At 36.0% G+C, this 17,864-nt stretch overlaps 1 protein-coding gene across 1 annotated transcript in view; it reads right to left on the bottom strand.

The window, feature by feature from the left end:
* The window catches only part of RPGRIP1L (RPGRIP1-like), a 98,383-nt gene that overhangs the window by 69,692 nt on the left and 10,827 nt on the right, over nucleotides 1–17,864 (bottom strand). Inside the window, exons 5-9 of the mRNA XM_010861936.1 lie at nucleotides 17,381–17,483; nucleotides 15,734–15,877; nucleotides 4,809–4,914; nucleotides 2,650–2,796; nucleotides 1,252–1,325 (exon numbers count right to left, since the gene is read on the bottom strand). Of these exons, the coding sequence (XP_010860238.1) occupies nucleotides 1,252–1,325; nucleotides 2,650–2,796; nucleotides 4,809–4,914; nucleotides 15,734–15,877; nucleotides 17,381–17,483 (574 nt within the window). The remainder of the gene's footprint in view (nucleotides 1–1,251; nucleotides 1,326–2,649; nucleotides 2,797–4,808; nucleotides 4,915–15,733; nucleotides 15,878–17,380; nucleotides 17,484–17,864) is intronic.

Here is a 17,864-nt window from a genome sequence, read left to right as displayed (position 1 = left end):
AATCAGGGCTGATGAGAGTGGGACCAGAACAAAGCACTAGGGCCACATGATCTGGAAGGGGGTCCAAGGGAAATTTCACATGAAGAGTTTTTGCCAGTCTGTCCTTCCTGGAGAGCCCAGGATGTTACTTTGATGTTTGAACCTGCTACTGGTCACCTTTAATATGATAAGCCACTGTGCAAAGATAATTAACACTAGGGTAAGCAACGCAGGTGATACTATACAATGACATGTCACATTAATTTAGGTATTTTCTCAAAGTAAACCAAAATAAAAGCCTCTCCTTGCTACTTGTTTAATTTGTAAGATGTAAATTTAGCTTACAAAACATATCAAACAAAACCCAGTTAAAAAGTTAAAGCTATATCTGTAGATCAGATAGCTATTTTCTGATGTTTCAGAATGTGACCAATTAGAAGCAACTGTTGAATATCAGCTCTAACATAAATATATATGTCAATATATACAAAATCTACTTACATGTAAATCTGTATTTATCACTTATCGGTATCATACATTGAACAGACTTATAAGTACACACACGTGTGTATCACTTAATTAAACAGAGTTGTGGAGCAGAATTTTGTTTCTAACATTACTAGAAAGGATTAGTTTTTAAAATACCATAATTATGAAGCAGATTTAAAAAAAAAAAGGAAAGCAGCTCTCTAAAATACATCTTAGGATAAAGATGCGGTGTTTCTCTTTTTAAGAACCAGAAAAAACTAACACCTTTACTTCTCATCAACGGAATTAGGCTCAGCTAACAGGCTGGGTAGCCGAGCAGAACAAACAAGGGCTTGAAGAGACCAAGAGAGGTTCAAATATGATCTCTATTACTTCATAGCTTTAAGAACTCAGGTAAATTTCCCTAATTCTATTTTATTTTCAATTTCTCCAAAGTGGGCATTAACAATACCTGCATTTCCAAGTTGCTGTAAGGAATTTATACCAATGTATAAGCAGGGTATTTATCACAGTGCCTGCACACTTGCAGTCTGTGTTCAAGAAATGAGAGCAGTTTGTCCTGACAACAAAGTGATAGTTTCTTAGTAATAGACTGCTGTTCAGGTTAAAGAACTTATTACCAATCCCTTAAAAAAAGCTTATTTTTCTTTTGTTACATGTATAGCTTTCTTGCAATCAGCTGTGGCTAATTCTTTCATCAATATTAGGTTTTCTGACATTCAGTGTTTTGATAGAAAAGATCTCAAACAAGAGAAGGAGAGAACACATGGAATCACGATTTACCTGTTATAAAGTTTATCATAGTTTTCCTTTAAAAGTTCCCGCTCCTTTTCTAAATCACTAATTCTATCCTGCAGCTGAAATGAAAAGAAAATTACACACTAAGTATATAAAACCACCTAGGGATAAAAAACAAAAACATACGAGGAGACAAACATGTTTCAGTCTTGATTTCTACATTGCAGCCGTGAGCTAGACCACGTATATTGTCTGTATCTAATTTAGCATCAGTTTTTTCCAAGTTGCTAAGTAAACATGAAATTAATATTTCTGTTTTAATTTACTAAGAACGTATGCACTGCTTTATGGCAACATGTGCCAAAACTCAATAAAGGATGTGTTAAAAGCTTGCTATTAGGTTTGGGGAAACATAATATTTTTTTACTCTCCTCCCTGATGGATTCCATCATTATATTCATTTTGTATAAATTTCCAATTCCTCCCCTCCCAAAATTAAAGGATTAAGCTTTCTTTTGGTTTGTGGTTCAAACAAATTGTGTCAGTCACTACTTACTCTGAACACACAATTTCTCATGTTACCTGGAATTTACAAAGAAACAGTAGTACATCTTTCAAATGACTGAATAAATTAAACTATATACCTTGCTTTATCCCAATGTATAAATGAATAATATTTTTAGAAATAAATGTAGGTCAATAATTATATATTGATGACTAAAATGTAGCTTTCTGAATTTATTTCTAGTATTTCAGTTTAATTCACCAGTATATTTTGTTGTTACAACCTTTTCCCATGGATCAGAGTACTCTTAAAATTCATTCCCTTCTCAAAATTCTCTTTTGATGCCAGTATGAGACACTGTAAAAGATTCTTCCAAGATGACAAGAGAAAGTAGGCATCTTATTTCATTTCCATGCTCTTTAAGGACAAAGTTATCAAACTACAGAAAGATTGTGCTAGCTGGGGAACACGAGAAGCAACATGAGTAGGAAGATGAGTTTTTAAACAACTTCTTAGAAAAAAAATAATTTCTCAAAATTGCTGACACTGTACGGCAGAACATTCTCCTCCTTAGAGACAGATATATTCCTCTAATTGTTCTGACATCTCAAATGACTAATAAGCTGTTAAGACTGAGACAGTTATATTCCTCAGGTAATCTGGTATCCGTTTAAAAATGTCATGGTTAAAAAAAGCCATGGTTTTCCTTTCCTCAAGGATCCTTAATCCTTTAGATACACAGTGGATCTCAGCACATTTGTAAGTATTGTTAAGTACCGATTTGCCATGCACATATTACTGGGTGTGCTCAAAGTGCCATGGATGTAGTTTAGGATTCTGAAGTCAATATAATATTTAAAATGTCTCTATTTGACTTTTTCAAAACAGTTACAGACAAGTTTTAATGCAACGAATGGCTAAACATTTTAGGAGCTTACCTCTTCTATTCTTCTTTCAGAAAATGTCATGGAACGTAACTGTTTCTCAAGACTGCAGCATTTTAAACGTTGTTCTTTAAGTTGCAGATTTAGCTCATCTCCATTTGCCATTAAGGCATCATGGCTGATCCGGAGAGTTTTTTGCTTCTAAAAAACAAAAAGAAAATCCTTTCAAAACTATTTTTGGATTCTGCTTTGAATGAATGATTACCACTCCAAAAAATGAATTTACTCCAGAAGTTCATGTTACACAGTTTATTCTTTATCTTACCAACATTGTATATGTGCTATTTTATTAATGTGCTACTATACAATGTATAATGTCTCCATACAAGGTAGTCTTGGCCAAAGGGTTTCACGAGGAAGAAAATATTTTAGCACAGAGTCACACAATGCAGTCTGGTTTTGTCCTTTATTTTATTTTTTCCTAGTTTTTTGACTTGGTGATAGTGGCCAGTGAGTAACTTAGTTTTAACAGATAATTTTTTTTTTTTTCATTTCACTGTGGTTGCAGTGGTTGGAAATGCTGTCTAAAAAATGCTGCTGCATGGGTTAAAAATAAATTCTGATCACAAATACTCAAACTGAAAAGATTTGTTGCCACACCAGATAAACAGCTTTGGAAGGTTAGCTTCTAATTTTAATACAATTATGAATTTCAATTTCGTAACATAGATACTGAAGTCTTCATTTCAAAAATGGATCTACTTATGAATGTTTTAAATTCAGTTTTATATACTTAAATGCCACATACTTCTTTTAGAAATAAAAAAGGTGATTACACTAAAGTCTTTTCACACAGTCTATATGACCATAACACGTAATGCCTCCTCTGCTAATTTAAATCATTCAAGTTCTACTGAAGTTCTTCAAATTTTTAAAAGAAACATGGATATTGAGACCCTTGAGTTTAATTTTTGTTAATCTTGGTATTATTATAGAATACTATCTTTAACTAGCTTTCTTTGGGCTACCTCAGTGAAGCTGTTGGTCTGAACCTCTCAAATCTCTACCCAACGTCAATCCCAAAAGATGTATCTGTGTTATCAAAGACACTTGCTACTCATGGTATTAAACAAATACCTACAAATACCTGGAGTCACTGTAAAATGGAAATCAAAACAGTCAAAGGGATAAATGAATGCAGAATCACTCTTTAATTCCTTTCTTAATTCCTCCTTTAGAGATGGCTTACAACTACATATATTTTAAACCTCCTTCTTCTAACTATCTACTGATAGCACTATCAATCCCACTATCTAATTTCTTTCGTACACGCTCATATTTATATGGAAGTCAATGTATTACTTGACATTTAAAGAGGTTACTGCAGGATGGAAGACACTATCCAGAGTATGGTTGAAAATATTTATCTAATTCAACAGTGAATTTAGGCTTCAGATGACCCTATGCTTTGCATCAATTTACTGCTTTCCTTGTTTCAGTACTTCAAAGAAAGCATTGCTTAATATGAATTCTGCTCATCTGGAATGCTTTGGAGTTCATTAATTCCAGAAACTATATTAATTATGCAGTGCCAATAAACAGGAATGCTCTGATGGCACATTCCTGTGGGGCCACAGTCCTTGTGAAAACAACCATGGGGACAAGAGTACCACATACTGTCAACCTCAACGGTGAGGATTTAAAACAAATACACTGACAGGAGACGTGATGGGTATTCAAATATTTTCTGAAACTAGTAGTAAAAAAAACAAAATACCACATATCAAAATAGATTTAACAAAACTTGGTTATTAACCTATTCTAAGCACTGATCTATCTTGGACACTTCATAAATGCGTGGAACTGAAGATATATACAAATACATCTAAACCTTCATTGCTATATGCCCATACGATTTCAGATAAAAGGAGAGAAGAACAAATGTTCTCGACATGAGATGACTTATGGTAAATGTGTTTATTATTTTAAGATGACACAGGTATTCATAAAAAGTCCAAGCAGTTATTTCTTTAATTAAGTTATAAATAACTAACCATATCAGAAGGGAAATAATACACACTTGAGAATAAAAAGAGCAATCTTTAAAAATTACTTTTTAGTGTTATGACCATTCTACTTTAAAAAATGTTTGAACGCTATTTTTGAATCTCTGTATCTATATATCACCATAATAAAATAATTTATCACAGTACCTCTTGAAGTTGAATAAATTTTCCTTCCATTACTGAAAGGGCATTGCTTTTTTCCACTAGTTGCTTATGAAGCTTAATCATTTCTACGTTGTCCCGAATGTTTGACCTTCAATGATGTATTTAAGAAAACGACAGAGACAGAATTAAAAATGCAAGACAAAAGAAAAAAAAAAAACTGTGGTGAGACTATAATTTTTCATTGACTGTTACACAGAAAAAAATGTACACACATGCTTATCAGTCATTGAGGTTTCTAGTTTACTATACACTCAGGATAGACTTACTGTTTAAGACCAACCAGTAATCATTCTTGAACTTTCACAAACACATAGACTCTCAGAGTTTGAAGGGAGCCCCATATTTGATTTTGTCCCTTCTACATCGTATCATTTGATCGTGTCCTGAAAGATGTGCAAAAGGACATCAGTCTTTAGCACAGCCATCATTCCACCACCAAACTTGAGGCTTATTTTAGGGAGGACTATCATAAAATATGCCATACAGCTACTCATCTTGCCACAACTCCCTCGAAACAAATGGTATCATAAGATTATCATTTATTGGAGTTTCCTCCTGGAGTTCAGACTTTTCAAAATATTTCAAAAAAAAAAGTGACTTAGCATTTTATACTAATAATGCCCAAAGCTGGCATTTAAATACGTTGCAGATGTGCCTGTAGCTGTAAGAGATCATTTAACGTCCACAGGGTATATAGAAACTCTATATGCTGCAATACTAGTTTGTATTTTTCCTACTGAGATTAAAGCAAACGCAGAATTTAACAGGAAGATCTTGTTAAAGGTTAATCATAGATCTAAATGAATACCTGTTTTCAAAAGGCATTTATTTTCCTGACAGAGAAAGAAGGTTCCTTAATTTAATATGTTTTACATTCAAAAGTATTTTAAAAATTGTGAGGTTTGGTTTTAGACTTCATTTTCTAAGAAAAATAAACACAAAAATCTTAAGTTCAGAAAATATTTCAGTATTTAAAGTAAGTAATTTTACTTCCAAAACTTATCTAGTATACACATATTGGAAAAATTGTCACAACGCCCTACTGGAACCAGAAAATGGACTACAAAGCTCACACATCTGTAAACCAGCTGAGGACTTGAAATACTTAATTTTCCTCTTTGATATTTGAAAGTTCATTGTATTTTGGCATCGGACAGTTAGTTGTCCTCGCACAGAAGATAAACAAGTCCAAGAACCTGGATCTTGCCCAGGGTACAGTCTTAACACAATGTTAAAATAATTATGTGTCTAAAACATGTTATCTAGTAGTTCCGAGCACACATTCAACAGTACACTCACCAATATTCCCCTCAGTATTATTTTTACTTACTAAAAAAATAATAATAATATGAAGGGAAAATATTTTTTGAATAGGTCAATAGAAAATATGCATATTTTTTCATATTTAAAAGTCAAAATTAACTTACCTGTTTTCTCCAGAATTACTTGGTTTGACTGCTCAACAGTAAGTGACATTTACTCTTACAGGAGAGAACATTGTTCAAATAATTTCAATCTCTACTTATATTTTCAGCTGTAATTCATCTTTCATTTTTCTTGTTTTTAAGCATGTTAATATTTTCAAGATTGAATATATATGACATATGTATGAATAACAACTAGTATGTGATGACATTAACAAAAAATTAAGTCCCAACAACCCATTCAGCCTCATAGGGTCATATAAACAGCAGGTTTTAATTTTCAATTTTCTTTGTAAGACAAAGGCCAGTAAGTATCTTGGAAAAACTTTCAGTGGTCTAATTGGTAGATGTTTTCTTGAATATTTCCTAAAGTCCTTGGAGTTTAAACTTTTCATAGTATTGCCAAGAAAGGTGACTTGGTGTTTTATACTATTGATGCCCAATGAGTAGGCACAAATACAACAGAAGTACTATTTAGAAAACAATGATAATAATGTGGTACTTTAAAAAATCAGTTCATTACAGAGTACACCTATTCTGAAACAACATAGCACCTGGAAGTCTTTAATAATTATTCTAAAGTTTTAGGGGCTCTATACATAATGGCTGGGGCTTCCCAGGTGAAAAAATCCACCTCCCAAAGCAGGAGGCTCAAGAGATGCAGGGTTGATCCCTGGGTCTGGAGGATCCCCTGGAATAGGAAATGGTAACCCACTTTAGTGTTTAGTATTCTTGCCTGCAAAATTCCACGGACAGAGGAGCCTGGCGGGCTACAGTCAACGGAGTCGCAGAGAGTTGGATACAACTGAGGGACTAAGCATGACAGATAATGGTTATCATTATGATGGGGTATTTCTGATGGTGACAGTGAAAAGGAAAGATCACTTACTGTTAAGCTGAGAGTGAAGAGTCGATGATATAAAGTGCATGAAAGTTAAAAGCAACACTGTGATGAATGTGGCCTGGTCTTCAGAAAGGTGTACAATGAAAAATCATCTCAGATCTGCCAATCAACATTTTTACACAGATGAAATACAGTAAAAGGATGCGAGTGTATGTGAGAGAGGAAAGAGGTCATGGAAAGGTGACAAGGAACGTGAGAAGGCTACTCGAAGGCAAGAGGGAGCTAGAGTCCTTGCTAAGTGGCTGGTCCTAGACCTCTGCCTGCAGAGGAAGGCCTCAGGTTGGTTTCCTCTGAAGAGCAGAGACAGACAGGGCTAATTTTATGAACAATATTTTAAGTGACTGCCACATAATATGTTCCTGCCCTGTTCTATGCCCTATGAACGGAACATGAAGTCTTCAGGATGATGACATTTGAACAGAAAGAACAATGCATAGCAAACACATTCAGATGAACTCAGACGGTCATGCACCAATTCATACATGCTGCATTATACATGGTGAAACGATCGGCAAATGGATATCAAGCACACTAATTATGTGCTTTGTAAAAATAAATTTCTCATATTTTTCAACAGGGATTTTGAAAAAAAAAAAAAAAAAACCTATACAAAATTAAGTTGGAAAATGTGGTTTCTTTTCTTTTTTTGCAGACATATTATTTAGAATTATGATCAAATCTTTTAAAACTATGAGAAGAGCTGTTGGCCCATCTCTAAGATTAAAAACAAACTAAAATAAATTAGATTTTATGTTGAAAAAAGTAATCCAGCTCTCAAACCTATGTGCCAAGTTTCTCTCATATAATTTGAAACAGTCAAGCAATAAACTCTGGAAGAGGAATTTCTAATGGAAGCCTTGAAAACACTTGACTCCAGCTCTGCTACTGGGTGCCATAATAAATCCAGAAACTTAAAACCTCAAATATACTGGAGAAGGAAAAACTTTCAGTGGTGCTATGTAATGTATAGTCTAATATGAAAGCTTAAGAAGCCAAAACTTTGCTCCAGTGAAAGTTTCTAATACTTCACTTCCTAGGCACACAGTTCCTCCCCGCCTTCACACACGTTAACCTTTCTTTCTTGGCTACAGTACGGATTATGAATGCTAAAAAAAAAGCTTCTTGATTATTTGATGCAAAGATGTTATAATACCATTTTTAGCACCATTTAGAAGGGAAGGTTTTAGAATACAAAAGGTAGGCTATGAAATTCTGGAAAGTTATTAGGTAAGATATTTATGAGATAGAATGAAGAGGTTCTTTTTGAGTAATAGTGTTAGGCTGACTTAATTTGGAGGATAAGCTTGAAAACAATCTTAGAATTCAAAAAAACTCCACAGGTTTTTTTTTTTTTTTAAAATAGTGGCAGACAGTCTAAGCATACAGGTCATTCCTAGCTCTTTTTAGGGAAACACGTGTGTGCTAAGTCACTTCAGTTGTGTCGAACTCTGTGTGATCCATTGACTATAGTCCACCAGGCTTCTCTGTCCATAGGCTTCAACAGTACATGAACTAAGAATCTCCAGATCTTCAAACTGGATTTAGAAAAGGCAGAGGAACCAGAGACCAAATTGCCAACATCCTCTGAAAAAGCAAGGGAATTAAAAAAAAAAAAATCTACCTCTGCTTCATTGACTATGCTAAAGCCTTTGACTGTGTGGATCAAAACAAACTATGGAAAGTTCTTCAAGAAATGGGAATACTAGACCATCTAACCTGCCTCCTGAGAAATCTGTATGAAGGTTAACAAGCAACAATTAATACCAGTCATGGAACAACAGACTGGTTCCAAATTGGGAAAGGAGTACATCAAGACTGTATATTGTCACCCTGCTTATTTAACTTATATGCAGAGTACATCATGAGAAACACTGGGCTGGATGAAGCACAAGCTGGAATCAAGATTGCCGGGAGAAACATCAATAACCTCAGATATGCAGATGATACCACCCTTATGGCAGAAAGCGAAGAGGAACTGAAGAGCCTCTTGATGAACGTGAAAGAGGAGAGCTAAAAGGCTGGCTTAAAGCTCAACATTCAAAAAACTAAGATCATGGCATCTGATCCCATCACTTCATGGCAAATAGAAGGGGAAACAATGGAAACAGTGACAGACTTTATTTTCTTGGGCTCCAAAATCACAGCCAAGAAATTCAAAAACGTTTACTCCTTGGAAGAAAAGCTATGACAAACCTAGACAGCATATTAAAAAACAGAGACAGTACTTCTCTGGCAAAAGTCTGTCTAGTCAAAGCTATGGTTTTTCCAGTAGTCAGGTATGGATGTGAGAGTTGGACCATAATGAAAGCTGAGCGCCGAAGAACTGATACTTTGAAACTGTGGTGCTGGAAAAGACTCTTGAGAGTCCCTTGGACTGCAAGGAGATCAACCCAGTCAATCCTAAAAGAAATCAGTCCTGAATATTCATTAGAAGGACTGGTGCTGAAGCTGAAGCTCCAATACTTTGGCCACCTGATGCAAAGAACTGACTCATTGGAAAAGACCCTGCTGGAAAAGACTGAAGGCAGGAGAAGGGGACGACAGAGGATGAGATGGTTGGATGGCATCACTGACTCGATGGACGTAAGTTTGAGTAAGCTCTGGCAGTTGGTGATGGACAGGAACACCTGGTGTGCTGTAGTCTTACGGGGTTGCAAAGAGTTGGACGTGACTGAGCGACTGAACTGAACTGTCTCCTGTATTGGCAGGAGACAAAGGTAACAATAGAGTATCACTCCTGAGTAGAATTACAGGAGGTTACTAGAAAATTAAATGGAATAAGCTTCACTAAAATAGCTGAGCAAAGTCTATTTGAAAGGTCATGACTTTGTTCAAAACTGCAACTTAGTTCATAGATGAAAAATAATGCTCCCTCATTTTAGATGCATAAAGGAAAAAGTTTGTATGTGTATGCTTATTTGCCTGTGGATTGCATCTTTCTTGTGGTATTGGGTCAAAACATAAATAAGAACTCAATATTTTCTTATTCTCAAACACCTACAGGGAATGGAAGGGGACAGTTATATAGGCCTTTCTACATGGACATAATCATACTCTTCTGAAAATAGAGGGAGCACTCCCAAAGATTGGTTGGGGACAGGAAGGACCCAAATCCTGGCTCATCTTCTTAAGGGGCCATTTTGAAGTTCAAGTTTGTGGATTCTGACCAGTAATGAGAATTTGAGAATTATATTCAACATATCAGAAAGCCCAATGAGAAATGTAGACTTACTGGCAATTGAGTTTTACAAGTGAACTAAAGGCCTTATATTGTTTTTACTTTTTGATAGAATTATAGCAAATCAGTGCAAAATTATAGGCTATGTCACAATTATCTTGAAATGATTAGCATGATACAGGTTTTGGATGAAAAAAAAAAAAAAACAAACCCCAACAAATTGATTAAATTACTGTATACTGCTTAGTTAAGAGGCAAAAATCTTTCAGAATCACAAGGTGCCTGGGGATAAAAGCAACTGTTGTTTTAAAGGACAGAGAACCACTCACTCATTTCAGCCTTTTCATTTCACAGCTGGGGTAGCTACCTGAGGCTTGGAGAAGTAAAGCATTCTGCCAGTTTCTACATGAGGGAGCCAGGTCTAAGAGATAAATTCTTCCCACTCTTGTGCTTCCTTCCTCTGAGATGTTCCTAAGTTTTAGCTTTCCTTCCACTATGAAGTACACTCTAATACATTAGTTACTGTTAATTTTGATAATTTCTGTGGTTTAAATATAAAGTGCCTGGGAAACATGCCAAGCAGCTATCACAAACTAATCTTAGATAACAGTCATAATAAAAAACATGGGGATAAAAGACATAGTATTTGAGCTTGATAACTTTTCACTAGGCAAATTCTAAGGTACTCAAAACACCAGTAGGAACTTGTTGGATATATTTTTTAAAGATGACAGATCACCTCTCTGTATCAGTGATGTCTACATGGTTGTCCCTAGCCCCAGTTTCCCTTCCATCTGCGAGCCAGATGTGCCCTCTAAATTAGGGGGCTGGGCAATCGGACAAATCCAAATGGAGGGGCACTCTGCAAACAACCATCATCAGTGGTCTGGAAGACTAGGGAACCTCTTGAGAATGAGGGAATCCTAAAAAGTCGTGACGATTAATTACAATACATGGTCCTTGGTTGGATACGATGTTAAAACAAGAAAAACAAAAGAAAAATAGCAATTAAAAACAAAATAAAAAATAAAAATAGCTATCAAGGACATTAATGGGATAATGGGGTGTTCACTGGAAGGACTGATGCTGAAGCTGAAACTCCAGTACTTTGGCCACCTCACGCAAAGAGTTGACTCATTGGAAAAGACGCAGATGCTGGGAGGGACTGGGGGCGGGAGGAGAAGGGGACGACAGAGGATGAGATGGCTGGATGGCATCACCGGCTAGATGGACATGAGTTTGAGTGAACTCCAGGAGTTGGTGATGGACAGGGAGGCCTGGCGTGTTGTGATTCATGGGGTTGCGAAGAGTCGGACACGACTGAGCGACTGAACTGAACTGACTGTATCATTCATTGTGAAATGTCCTGAATGTGTGATAGGTGTCCTGTGGTTATGTAGGAAGATGTCCTTGTTCATAGAAGGTGCTCAGCAGTGTAGAGACGGTGGCATGGTATATGCACCTAACTCTCAGAGAGAGAGAGAGAAGACACAGGGAAGGAGGGGAGTGGGCCTGTGCCTGAGGGGGCAGAATGCAGGACAGGCTGTGCCATTCACAAACATGCCAAGAGGTGAAAGGCATGTGTGTTCAAGGTACTAATTCTTGCAACTTTGCTGCAGGTTTGCTATTTTTCAAAATGAAATGCTGGGGAAGACCTCTGAGTGCCAGGAAGTAATCTGCATCTGTGCACAGCGGGAAAGATGGAGCCCCAAAAGCCAAGCTGCACGGCTGCAGAAGGTCTCTGTGTTTTTAAGATCCGAGAGTGTGCCGTCAACCAAAGGGAAGAGGACAAGTCAGAGTGTTTGAAATATTTATGGGTTAAATTTCTTCCAGTGGGACATTATGGCACTTACACGATTTTTAATTAAGAAGGTAAACACCCTAACATTTACTTAAAAAAAAAAAAACAAAAAAAAACACTTAGTACAAACTACTTACACATTTGGTAAGAGTATAAATATTTGGGGAGTTGAAAAAGTCAGTAAAAGGTAAAATCATCCTGATTTTAATGTTCATGTACATGTGTTCACTGGTTACTGCTTTGCATTTAATTTAAGAAGGCCTTTTTAATAAGCAGAAAATGTGCATTTTTATATTGTTTAAATTTTAATATGGATTTTTGTTCAAAACAACACAGACATTCAGGCTACTTGTAAATGATACAAGATTTTTTGCTAATGAGGCATTATGTAGAACATATGCAAAAATCACAACTCAGTCTTCCAAAATAGACCACAATAACAGGAAAAAACATGATTTTAATAAAAAAGAGCAGTACTGGGCTTTTACTTCAAAGCAATTAAGGGCTTTGGATAACCAAAAGTTTATGTCAAGCTGATGCCAAACCAAACTGGTCTATTAAACACATACTACGAAGAGTTTCTGTAATATTCTATGAAAAGGCTCTTTGCCATAAATATCAGGCACCACACTCTGAAGATTACAACTACTTTAGGTTCATGTTTGAGAACAAGGAGTCCAACATTCAGATCAGACTTCTAGAATTTCAAATCTGAAATAATGTACCCGTGAAAGAGAAGTTTAAATATGTTTTCCATTTTGTGATTTTTCTCTACAGTAAATTATACCAAGTCTTATATTCTCCCCAACATTTTTCAACAGTTTTCCATTAGTCTCAAAAAAAATTGCTGTTACACATAAAATTCTGAGCTATGTGTAAACACATAAGAAAAAAAAAAGACTTGAAGACCCTTATTTGAAGTCATTTCTTCAGTTTTCAACAACTGTATCTCAAGAAGCAATATGTTATTCACCTTCTTAGAAGAAGGTACCCTTCCTTCTAAACAAATAACCAGTAATTTTCAATTTATAAAATCTGTGAGACAGGGTGTAAGCTGCTTGCTTTCTTTAGTCTCTGCAACAAAAGTTTCTCTAACTGTAATACTCACTTTGTCTATCCCTTCACATTAAGTGACAAAAAATCGGGGTGAATAATACAATCCCCTAAAGAAAGCCTTAGTTTACTTTGTAAGGAAAACTTTTCTCTGTGTATATGCTGATGTCTCCTGCTGACAACACGTATACTGGGAAATAGGCAGACCTGTCTATTACTCTAGTTGTGCTGTTATCTAGTCCTAAGATTGAAGAGCTCTTGGATTTCCCTTTCAATTAACACTAAACACTAGTTCTCAGATGATCATATCCCTTTGGAAGGAGGAACGGCCAACATAGGGTCAATCTTATCCTTTGGGAATTTAAGAAATATAAAATAAATTGGGATTTCCCGGTGGCTTAGAGGTAAAGAACCCGCCTGCAATGCAGGAGACACGGGTTCGATCCCTGGTTTGGGAAGATCCCCTGGAGAAGAAAATGGCTATCCACTCCGGTATTCTTGCCTGGAGAACTCCATGAATAGAGGAGCCTGGTGGGCTATAGTCCATGGGGTTGCAAACATGACTTAGCAACTGAGCAGGCATACAACTGAGAAAGTAGTTTGATAACCTTGTATTCAGCTGTTGAGGAATGGCTCCAAGCTTGGGCTTGGACTAATGCACAGTTTTTATATTCAGATAATATTTAAATATGGCTGTTGGCAATTAAGATCACCATATTCAGTGTTGGGGTCTTCAGCACTGTTCTTCACAAGGTACAATTTCTTGGTTTTCCAAGAAGGCTAAGTTTATTCTTAGGGGAACATGGGTAACTCCCAGGTATTTAAAACCCTGGTTCAAGGCCAGCATTCAAATTACATTCCCTAATACAAATACAATTCTCAAAAATATTCATTTTTCTTTTGCTCTGCACTTAGAAGGGTACAGAAATGTCAACATATAGAATTTCATTACATAATTTAATTTTACACATAACTTTTTAGGAATAGAAATTAGTAGGGATAATATTAATCTTTTAAATCTCTGAAATAAAAAGTCTGCTTTATTTTTTTTACAAACAAATCTATTATGTATCTTAGCTTTTTCAAATATTACCATGTGAGGTTAGTTTGTGAAAAGAGAATTAAACTCTGATTCTGAAATGAAAAAGTGGAAAATCATGCTTGGTTTTTTGAGAACCAAGTCACATATCACTTGGTAAGGGGAAAACCAAACAGAGAATCTAGGACTGGTTTTAAAAAAAAATCAAGAGAGAAATAAAAGGAACAAGATCTAATAATCATATGCAATGTGTAGACCTCATTTGGATTCTAATTCAAACAAACAGCAAGAAGTCATCTTCAGAGAGGTTGGAATATAAAATAAGTTATTAGATGGTGTCAAGGAATTGCTGCTAATTTTGTTAGGTGTGATAATGGCATGGTGATTACATTTAAAATTCCTTATCACACAGAGCAAATATACTAAAGTATATATAGGTGTGATGACATGATATTTGATAGGGGCTAATTAATTAAAGAACATGAAGGTGAAGGAAAGATGAAACAAGACATGTTGATAACTGTTAAAGTTCAATGATGAGTATATGAGATTTCAATATATTACTCTTTCTGCCTTTGGATATCCTTGTTCCAAACAAAAAAGAAAAGGGCCAAAAGGAAGAAAATAATTCAATAAAGAATACATTAAAAAGGTAAAGTCTTACTGGAAGAACAGCATGGAAGCACAAAAATGAGAGAAGAGGTATTAGAAACCAACAGATGACAAAAGAGGATGGGAAAGAAAACACTACATATTATCCAACATCAAAAATGAAGAGGCAGGACTTCCCTGGTGGCTCGTGGTTAAGAATCCACCTGCAAGTGCAGGGGACACGGGCTTGATCCCTGGTCTGGGAAGATTCCACAGGCAGCTAAGTCCGTTTGCTGAACCACTGAAGCCTACACACCCTGGAGCCTGTGCTCCACAACAAGAGAAGCTACTACGGTGAGCAGCCCACACGCCGCAGCAACAAACACCCAGTGCAGCCATAAATAATAAGCCTTGTTACAAAAAAATGTAGGGGCAGCAAGGAGACTACTGAAGGGCCCCAATGTCCCCATAATGATCAGCATAAGTCAGTGCAAGCTCTCAATGTAAGGAGAGGTAACATCTTTATGGGATGGAGAAAACGGGTACTGTACTACAGAATTTACTACCTTTTATGGGTGGGAAAGAAACTTGAACAAGGTTGGGCTTATTCACAAGGTATGCCAACAGCTGAGTCCTTGTCACACCTGTTTTTCTTGGTAGGTACAATCAAATGGTATCAGCGCTTCCTACGGTTTTGGTAAATGAGCAAAGGCGACAAGGTGAGGCAGAGTAGGCCAGGGAAAAACGCCATTAGCCTTGAGCTGTTGATACCAGTAGGTCTGCAGCAGGCTTATATGAAGAATGCAAAGTAAGAACATGATTTTTTAAATAGACTAGACTTATCCTTCTATGGCACATGATAAAGTATTTTAAACTAATTTTGACCTTATCAAAGTGCTATTTCTGTTTTAACATACCTTTGATCTGTAGCCTGATGTTCTCGAAGCTGAAGAAGAGATAACTCAATTTCATTTTCTTTTCTCCTCAACTGAGTTTTCAGGATCTCTGCCAAGCGCTCTAACTCTTCTATCTGGCCTCTCTGTGACTCAATAACATTTTCTCTGAAATAAAGAATCTTTACAAGAATTTGTAGTTTGAGGCAAAATCTGCAGGATTTAAGATCAGTACAAAGAAAGTGCTTCATAGTAAAGGGCAAGCAAAAGTTAACAATTTTAGCTTAACTGCCTCTGAACAGTGAAATAGTAGCAGATTAAATCTAATGATTTGGGAATACATATGGAAGAACTCAAGGGCTTCCCTGGTGGCTCAGCAGTAAAGAATCTGTCTGCCAATGCAAGAGATGAGGGTTCGATCCCTGGGTCAGAAAGATCCCCTGGAGTAGAAAATGGCAACCCACTCCAGTATTCTTGCCTGGGAAATCCCATGGGCAGAGGAAGCTGATAGGCTACAGTCCAGCGAGTCACAAAGTTTGACAGGACTTAGCAACTAAATAACAACAACAAAATGAAAGAATTCAAGGTACTGCTTTATATTAGATAATGTCTTAGGCAATGGGCTAGACTGCAGTTCAATTCAACATAGTATTTACTGGTTACTTGCTATACACTCTGAGATCTGGTCATCTTCAGATAATTTATGCACCTTTGTTCTTTTATATGCACACTTGCCAATACCACCCAAATTAACACTTTATAGAGAGAAGGCAAGAAATTTGCAAAACATAACTTAGTGGTCTTTGGTTTATATTTTCTCTCTACCAGGTCTGGCAGCATCCCAGTGTACTGAGCCTCAGCACTGGTGTGAACCCCGGCTTTTCTGCTTACAGGTAACAAGATTAGGCTAGTCTTTTAGTTTTGTTCCCTCACAGGCAATCATTACTGTAATTGGTATTTAAAATATTCAGAAGAAAAAAATTAAGCCCATATTATTCTTAAGCAGCTACCTAAAATATGATATTCTTTGTCTCATGTTTTCTCTCCTCATTTAGAATTGTGACTTTTTGATGATCCAGGTGAAGACCTGTACTGTAGATAAGGTAGATTCTTATCTTTATTTGTGACTTACAGACACTGAGATTACCATGAGGCTTTCATTAACGGAAAAGTAAGCTAAATGTGGCAGAAGTAACTTTTTTGAAACCATAGTATGATGAAGAATGAAGTACCGTAGAATCACAGGGAAACAAAATCTGACATCCATATGTATTTGATAGCTCCAAAAAAGGCTAATTAATTCATGATCTAAAAAAAAAAAAAAAAAAATGAAAGAAAACTACCTGTAATTCTTCTGAGAATGAAAATGTTGCCTGTAAAGCTTATACTATTCTAAATGACTGGGCTTTATGCCATTCCTTTGAGGGGGAAATTATAATAAAGAGAACTATTCTCTCTCTAAACGCTTCCAATGATGCAGTTGGTTAAGATATTCATTTTCCTCATTGTACGGCAAGCATGCTATGTAATACCTGTTCTTGACTCACAGATCTAGCTAGAGGAAATTTTTTGTACATAAACCAATTTTGTTTAAAATAAAGGAGAGGGAGGGATCAAAAGAGACATGATCAATATAAAGGGGTCTAAAGGGATCACAAAAAGCATACATACAAATTTCTTATTTCTCCTCTGGCTTCTTTGAGTAAACTGTTGCTATATTTTGTAGGCATGGTTTGCACAGTTTCTGCTACATCTGTATCTTGGAATTTAATACCTAAAAATAAATTAATAGGATCATACAAGCGAAGTTAGAAAAGAAGGACCCTTGATTTGCTATCATAAGGAAATCTGTAATATAAGCAAGTCTCTTCCATACTGAGAGATGCGGGCTGTACAGTACAGAGAATGAGACATACATTGCCAAAAGAACGGTTAGATCTCAGCTACCAGCTGGCATGAAATAAAGCACAGCACCAAGTACTGCTCATTTAACAAATTCTACTATGTAAACCAAATTACCCAGAAATATTTATTCAACTTAGATTTAGAACTTCGGAAGTAAATTTTGAAAGAACCAAAGTTTTAAATTTAGGTCTTTACAATATAAACTGAGGTATGAAGGAAAAAGTTTTCAAAATCATGATTTTTTTTTTTT

This window comes from Bison bison, unplaced genomic scaffold (genome assembly GCF_000754665.1).
Source record: "Bison bison bison isolate TAMUID 2011002044 unplaced genomic scaffold, Bison_UMD1.0 scf7180017864473, whole genome shotgun sequence".
NCBI lineage: Eukaryota > Metazoa > Chordata > Mammalia > Artiodactyla > Bovidae > Bison > Bison bison.
Note: the sequence above shows the minus strand (reverse complement) of the source record. Positions and strands in the feature narration are given on the sequence as shown.